The sequence below is a fragment of the Balaenoptera acutorostrata genome, chromosome 1 (assembly GCF_949987535.1).
Source record: "Balaenoptera acutorostrata chromosome 1, mBalAcu1.1, whole genome shotgun sequence".
Taxonomy (NCBI): domain Eukaryota; kingdom Metazoa; phylum Chordata; class Mammalia; order Artiodactyla; family Balaenopteridae; genus Balaenoptera; species Balaenoptera acutorostrata.
The window spans coordinates 97148718-97156572 of NC_080064.1; the positions used below are offsets into that span (position 1 = coordinate 97148718).

At 46.5% G+C, this 7855-nt stretch overlaps 1 protein-coding gene across 2 annotated transcripts; it reads right to left on the bottom strand.

Annotated features, from left to right (window-relative positions):
* Positions 1–2866: 2866 nt before the first annotated feature.
* Positions 2867–6130, bottom strand: LOC103006828 (glutathione S-transferase Mu 3). 2 transcript variants are annotated; one of them, XM_007169452.2, is made up of 8 exons: positions 5996–6130; positions 5522–5597; positions 5117–5181; positions 3962–4043; positions 3784–3884; positions 3564–3659; positions 3364–3474; positions 2867–3064 (listed from the first exon to the last, which is right to left on the bottom strand). In XM_007169452.2, exons 1-8 carry the CDS (start codon positions 6041–6043, stop codon positions 2966–2968), a joined length of 678 nt encoding a protein of 225 aa, XP_007169514.1. In that variant the 5' UTR covers positions 6044–6130; the 3' UTR covers positions 2867–2965. The 2 variants fall into 2 exon arrangements, with proteins under 2 accessions (XP_007169514.1, XP_028019123.1); XM_028163322.2 differs by lacking the exons at positions 5117–5181; positions 5996–6130.
* Between the last annotated feature and the right edge of the window lie 1725 nt (positions 6131–7855).

Here is a 7855-nt window from a genome sequence, read left to right on the forward strand (position 1 = left end):
AAGGGGCAGTTGGGACCTGGGGGAGCCACAGCTCCTGTGGAGTGCATCTGTTCCTCAGTGACCTTCTCTGCTTTCTTGGTTTTGGATAACCGTTAAATGGATTTTCCCTAACAAACATAATAACTAGAAAAATTTGGAACACGTGATTTTTCTACAGTCTGTCTGGAATTCAGGTGCAATATGGACCTATGCTTTTTTTTTTTTTAATTTTATTTATTTATTTATGGCTGTGTTGGGTCTTCGTTTCTGTGCGAGGGCTTTCTCTAGTTGCGGCAAGTGGGGGCCACTCTTCATCGCGGTGCGCGGGCCTCTCACCATCGCGGCCTCTCGTTGCGGAGCACAGGCTCCAGACGCGCAGGCTCAGCAATTGTGGCTCACGGGCCTAGTTGCTCCGCGGCATGTGGGATCTTCCCAGACCAGGGCTCGAACCCGTGTCCCCTGCATTGGCAGGCGGATTCTCAACCACTGCGCCACCAGGGAAGCCCCTGGACCTATGCTTTTAAAAGCTCTCCTTTACAATTGCCATGGTGCTCTCTTCTGTCATCACTTTTCCCAGGATTCTTTTCTCAGGGGACTGCAAGGCCAATTTCTCATCTCCTTGCCTCTTCCCTGTGGTGAACAGACTCTAAAATGGCCCTCATAATCCCACCTTCTGGTACTCACGATCTTGTGAAATCCTCTCCCCAAGTGTAGGCAGGACCTATGATTTCTTCTAATAAACTGCAGCAGAAGTAATGGGATGTCATTTCCTTGATTATAGTACATAGGACTGTAGTGTCCCTCTTTCCAGGAGACTCTTTCTACCTTACTGGGTTTGGGAAAGCAAGGTCATCTTTGTTGGGCCACAGGATATTTGAATTTTAGAAGATATTGACAAATTGTCCTCCAAAGTAGCTATACCAATTCACAAGTTCACCAGCAAGAAATCCTTATCAATTTCCCAAGCTTTGCCAACACTTCACAAACTTTGAATTTGTTCAGCTGAAAAATGGTCCTCTTACTGGTATAATTTGCAGTTTCTCGGATTATAAACATTTTTAAAACTTTCTTTGGCCATCAATATTTCTATTTCCATAAATCATCTGTTCATAGATTTTTGCCCATTTTTTAAAAACTGAGTTGCCTCCACAATGAGGTATCACCTCACACCAGTCATAATGGCCATCATCAAAAAGTCTACAAATAATAAATGCTGGCAAGGATGTGGAGAAGAGGGAACCCTCCTACACTGAAGGTGGGAATGTAAATTGGTGCTGCCTCTATGGAGAACAGTACGAAGGTTCCTCAAAAAACTAAAAATAAAGTTTTTTATTGATCCAGCAATCAATGATCCAGCAATCCCACTCCTGGGCATATATCCAGAAAAGGTGAAAACTCTAATTCAAAAAGATACATGCACCCCAATGTTCATAGCAGCACTATTTACAACAGCTAAGACATGGAAGCAACCTAAATGTCCACTGAAAGATGAACGGATAAAGAAGTTGTGGTAATATAGACACAATAGAATATTACTCAGCCATAAAAAAGAATGAAATAATACCATTTGCAGCAACATGGATGGACCTAGAGATTATCATACGAAGTGAAGTAATAAGTCAAAGACATATATATCATTTATATGTGGAATCTAAAAAAGATACAAATGAACATATTTACAAAACAGAAACAGACTCACAGACATAGAAAATAAACTTATGGTTACCAAAGGGGAAAGGCGGTGGCAGGGGATAAATTAGGAGTTTGGGATTAACAGACACTCACTAGTATATATAAAATAAACAGTAGGGACTTACTGTATAGCATAGGGAACTATATTCAATTAAAAAAAAAAAAACTCTGAGTTGCCTTAATGATCTGAGTTCTTTATATAGTCTCTATACTGGTCCTTTATCTCACTTGTCATTTCATTTTGTCCCAAAAAATTTTTATGTGGAATAACGTTGAATTTGTAAATCTTTCCCTTTATAGCTTTTTAAAATGTCTTAGAGAAATGTTTCCTACCCTATGATCACAAACATTCATACGTTTTCATTAATACTTCTAGAGCTTTGTGTTTAACATTGGGCCTTAAACTCCAGATGACTTAATTTTAGTGAATGGTATGAAGTATGGGTCTATTATTATTATTTTTAATAAATTTATTTATTTTTATTTATTTATTATTTTTGGCTGTGTTGGGTCTTCGTTGCTGCGTGCGACCTTTCTCTAGTTGTGGCGAGCAGGGGCTACTCTTTGTTGCGGTGCGCAGGCTTCTCATTGCGGTGGCTTCTCTTGTTGCGGAGCACGGGCTCTAGAACGCACATGCTTCAGTAGATGCAGCGTGTGAGCTCAGTAGTTGTGGCTCACGGGCTCTAGAGTGCAGGCTCAGTAGTTGTGGCACACGGGCTTAGTTGCTCCGTGGAATGTGGGATCTTCCCGGACCAGGGCTCGGACCCATGTCCCCTGCTTTGGCAGGCGGATTCTTAACTACTGCGCCACCAGGGAAGCCCAGGGTCTATTATTTTTAATTGCTAAGTAACTGTCCCACTCCTACATATTGGTTAGTCTACCAGTTTGAAATATCATCTTTATCACATATATAAGGGTCTGTTTCTGAACTCCAGTTCTGTTGAGTTCATAGTACCACACAGTTTTACTTATCTTCACCAGGTCTTCACAAGGGCTCTAGTCTCATTTAACACACTTGTCATCTACAGCTGTGCAATCTCACCTTTATTTCTAGTACTCTGAAGGGCTGGGCAGGAACCTCTAGCCCTTAAACTCAGGTGTGGGGTGGGGGAATGTCAACGTTGCAGTGATTGAAATAACATGTCCTTACTCTCCTTTGGCCTTTACTCCCAAGAGACATCCAGCTGGACACCAGTAGCCTCAGTGCTATTTATTGAAAAGAGCAGAGAAGAGAAAGTACAGGTCCCCTAGGGACAGGATGGAACAAGACAAGCAGTGCAAGTATGCCTCCTGCTCAGCATATTCTCTTGTTGCCCCACTGGGCCATCTTGTTGTTGATGGGCATCTTAAGGAAGCGGTCAGACTGCATGTAGGCAGCTATTTTCTCCAAGGCCTGAAGGGAAAGCACACCAAACCTTATAAAGACTCTAACCCAGCCAAAAGACCCATTCCAAAACAGCAACACTCACATGCTGCCTGACTCCACCCCCAAGCCCCTCACCCCTGCCATTTCTTGTAGACAATGCCTTCAAGGTATAGAAGCCAGGGCCTTCCCAAGACTTAAAGGCTTAGAGGTGCCCAACCTTGATCCCTTTAGGCAAAAGCTGGTGTTGGGCAAGAATCTACCACAATGGGGTCCCTCGGGGCCCGGGGGAGTCTGTTTTTGTAAGAGAAAGGTGCAGGGAGCATCACCTCAAAACGGCACATGAAAGCCTTCAGATTTGGAAATTCATCCAGGCACTTGGGCTCAAAGATATGGTTCTGATCTAACACATCATAGGTGAGGAAATCCACAAAGGTGAGCTAGAGGGATGATAAGATCATCAGGTCTGGGGAGTTCATTAACATCTGCAGAGATAGAAAGGGATCCCCTCCTTTTCCTTTCTTCCTACCTTTTCCCCTGCAAACCATGAGTATTTCCCCAGGAACAAGGAGAACTGTTTCAGTTGTCCAGGTAGCTGTTCCAAGTACCGAGGCTTCAGTTTTTCCTGGGAGAGAGGTAAAAGGGAAAGTGAGAATAGCTGTCATCATCTGTATGCGAATGGAGCAGAATTAACCCTTGGGTTCCTAAATGCTCCTTTTTCTTGATGCCTTCCTGCTAAGGAAACTCACGTGGTCAGGGTTGTAGCACAGTTGTATCAGTTGCATGCGAAAATCCATTATTTGGTTCTCCATCATGTCCACTCGAATCTTTTCTTCTTCAGTCTCACCACCTGTAGGCCAAACTGTCATTTGGCCTTATCCACCCCCAGGTGAGCAGCCCTCACCTCACCAGCCCTACCCCACTCACACATATTGTGCTTGCGGGCGATATAGCGCAAGATGGCGTTGCTCTGGGTGATCTTGTTCTTACCGTCCATGAGATAGGGCAGCTGGAAGGAAAAGGACAGGCCAAATGAACCACCCGACTCTCTCTTGCCTACCTGCCTCTCTCTCCTGAAAGATAAGACTTGCAGGGAAGTGAACAGTAGAGAGAAGATGCTGTGTCAGGAGAAAGAAGAGAGTAAGTAAAAGTTAGTAACTAGGTCTGCACCTGATTCTAGACAGGGGTTCTTAATCTCTGTGTGTGTGTGTGTGTGTGTGTGTGTGTGTGTGTGTGTGAGTGTGTATGCGTATGTGCAAGCCATGACACTTTTTTTTTTAATTATTTATTTTTGGCTGCATTGGGTCTTCATTGCTGCACGCGGGCTTCCCTTAGTTGTGTCTAGCGGTGGCTACTCTTCGTTGCAGTGTGTAGGCTTCTCATTGCGGTGGCTTCTCTTGTTGTGGAGCACGGGCTCTAGGCATGCGGGCTTCGGTAGTTGTGGCACATGGGCTCTAGAGCACAGGCTCAGTAGTTGTGGCCCACGGGCTTAGTTGCTCCGTGGCATGTGGGATCTTCCCAGACCAGGGCTTGAACCCATGTCCCCTGCATTGACAGGCAGATTCTTAACCACTGCGCCACCTGGGAAGCTCTGGACCCCTTCTTAGAATAAGGTTTTTAAATGCATAAAGCAAATTACATATATTTACACGATTTATATAATATTAAAAGAACAAAATTGTAAGAGCAATATGTGTCTATGAATGCATTAAATAACGAGAGGTAATAACTATCATACTTTCAAATTATGATAAGTACAAATAATATTTATAACATCTGCAACACATTAATATAATACAAAAATATCCATTTTCTACTAGTGACAAAGTCACAGGCATGGCTAATAATCAAGGTCACTGATTGCCTATAATCACATCAGAAGGAATTGTTAACTTTTAGTTAGTAGTTAGGGGAAATGAAAATGTAATTTTTTCTCCATCCAAGTTCAAGGACCCCTGAATTCTATCTATTCTACCCAGGTTAAGAGCCCATATTCTAGATCCCCCTAGAATAGAAAGGAAAGGTGCAAGGATATACTTGAAGGCCTTCCCTTCTGTACCCTCTTCTCCTGAATCCACCTACGTTAGGAAAGTCCAGGTCTAGTTTGAATTTCATATCCAGCCACTGGCTTTTATCATAGTCAGGAGCTGTAAGAGAGAGAATGAAGTGGTATCCAACCTCCTTAATATCCGACCTGAGGAGAGTGGAAAGATCTAAAGACACACCCTAATTCCAATACCTCACATACCTAGGCCCCCAAAGCTTAACCATTACTCATAAAGTGTTAAGACAGGGTTGGGCTATGGCAGAGGGAGAATCCCCAGCTCTCTCCCCACAATGTACACAGCAGAGAGCTCCCAGGTGATTGGGGCAGAAGTCCCACCCGACCTCGTCGTGATGCCACCCTCAGGGCAGAAGAAGACAGGGACAGTTGGAGGGCCTGCTCGGCTTAGCGCGGCGTCGCACTGGCACCCAGAGGGGCATTACCTTCCCCGCACGTGTATCTTTTCTCTTCATAGGCTGTATCCGTGAACTCCAGGAGCATGCGGATGGCATGCGCCAGCTGGGGAGTAAAAAAGCTCCCCGTCAGCACCTGCACAGCTCCCAACGGCACCCCCAAACCCCGCCCGCCAATGCCCCGCCCCCTTCCGGCCCAGGGTTGCCCAGACGCTGCATCCCGCCGAGGGGGTAGTTAAGCGGCTCCTGAGACCTACTCCGTTGGGCTTGCTGCTCTCAGCCCCTCTCCCCCAGGCCAGCGTGTCCAGAGGCGGGGCAGGGGTCGGCCTCCGCGGCCCGGGAGCTCGGCTGGGGCCGGCCGCGCAGCGTTAAGCGTCGCGGAGTAGGAGGTTTGGCCCCCGAGTAGAACCCCCCCTTCTCTCGGAGACCACTGACCGTGAGCCCCCGGCCACCTCCGCGTCCGTCTACCAGACCGAGCGGCTTGGCAATTGAGACGGCACTCACCCCGCGAATATCCCAGTAACCCAGAATCATGGTCGACTTCGACGACATCTCGATGCTGCATGCGGGCCTTCGCGGACTGGGGGTAGATGGCCAACGGGAGGGGCTTTATGTCCGACGTAAGTAGGTGGCACCAACGTGCGCGCCTGACTCCGCCCCCACCGTCGTCTTCCCCTCCCTCCGAGTGTCCGCCTGGCCAGGCGCATGCGCGACTTCTATAGTCCCTGGGGTAGGGGGCGGACCATCCCCGGGCTAGGCAGAGGAGGAGAGTGACCCGGACCTGGGTTTGGGTCTCTGCATTCTCCACGCGTGAAGCCGAACTGTGTTTGTTTACTAGTGCCAATTAGGGTGGGAGGAGCCCTAACAGCCTAGGCGGTGAGGGCCCTGGTTACCCTGGGAGAGTGCGATTCATGCCATAAATATTTATCTAGCGGGGGGTGGAGGGTTTCGGGGGAGGTGGGCAAGAACCAGGAGGGGACTGAGACTGACCACCAGGGAATCTCTATCTTTGGCGTGTGCATTGGGGGTGGATGGGGAGGAGTTCGGAGCTGCTCGTTAGGTGTCTGGCCTGGCCTCTACAGCACAGCCACTTAGAACACAGAGCCCCTGTGTTCTAAGACGCCCTAGCCTGGGTTTGGGAACTCACATTTCCCCCTTAGTTTGGCTGAAGCAAAGATGAGGCTTTTTAAAAGGACAGTTCACTAAAAGAAGAAAGGAAAAAGTACAAACACATTGGGACAGACGCATTTATAATGCCTGGATTTCTCTTCCTAAGATAACAGGCCAGTCACAAATTAACTTGTGTATAAGACTAACACTTGCGGAACACCTATGATATGGTAGTCAATAGTCTAGGTATTTCACGTATGTTACTAATTTATTGCAATTTAAGCTTCACAACAACTTTGCGAAGTAGGTTTTATGCCCTTTAAGATTATTGAGGCCTGGAGAGGTTGGGTGAGTTGCCTTCCTAGGTTCAAGTTTCCATGGGTGGCCTGGGATTCAAACCTAGGTCTGTCAGCCCAATTTGTGCTAGTTCCTTTGCGCTTGCATATCCAGACAGTCTCACCTCATTTCAGTCCTTGCTAGGAAATCTGGGGAGCATACTTTTTTTATCTGGTTCTGGAGGGTTTCCCTGTTTCTAGGACTCCTTCAGCTCCATGAAGCCCCAGAAGGCAATGTGTCAATATCTCCTCTCCCCTTTCCCCCAAATTAACTTTTCTGGTTAACTTTTGCCCTTGACAGTCAAACCTTAAGGGTCTCACTTTTGTTCTATTTTGTGAGGGAAAATGTTTGCTTTCTTATTCAGTGTTACTAGCTAAGAGAGATGATTTTCTGAGGCCAGGAACTTGAGGGGATGACATAGGCAGTCGAAAAATACAATATTCTGGCAGTGTTAGGGTCATGGACAAATTCAATTAAGAGAGACTAAGGGAATATCTTAAGGGCCCTTAATCCATAAGTACATCAAGCCTTATCTGTAGACTAAATCAATGAAAGTACAACCTCCGTTTTGTAGGGAGGGCAGTCTGTGACAGTTCTGAGATTAAAGAAGACTATGCATACTAAATATTAGAAGCCACAGACAGTCCAGGCTCTTCACTTAACGTTTGAGAGAAAAGGAAACCAGAGAGTGAAACGACTTGCCAGAGTTCACACAGGCAGTCCAATGTTGCAGTCCAGTGTTCCCTATGCTCTGCCACTAAGGAGACAAGCTGGGGAGGGGGCTCAAAGTTAGCTCACCGAACAGGAGGGGACAAAAGTATTAGAAGAGAAAGTTGCCAAGTAGAGCGTGGAGCACCTGACATGCTTTTTTTAGTGCGTCTCTGGATCATCAGCCAGTATGGCTGATCAAAACCTACC

Excerpts from the sequence above, each read along its gene's own strand:
- LOC103006828 (XM_007169452.2), bottom strand. The coding sequence starts at position 6,043 with ATGTCGTCGAAGTCGACCATGATTCTGGGTTACTGGGATATTCGCGGG. Across the intron at positions 5,182-5,521 it reads AAGATACACGTGCGGGGAAG|CTCCTGACTATGATAAAAGC; the intron begins GTAATGCCCCTC and ends TCTCTCTTACAG. Across the intron at positions 3,660-3,783 it reads TGTGCTACAACCCTGACCAC|GAAAAACTGAAGCCTCGGTA; the intron begins GTGAGTTTCCTT and ends CCTCTCTCCCAG.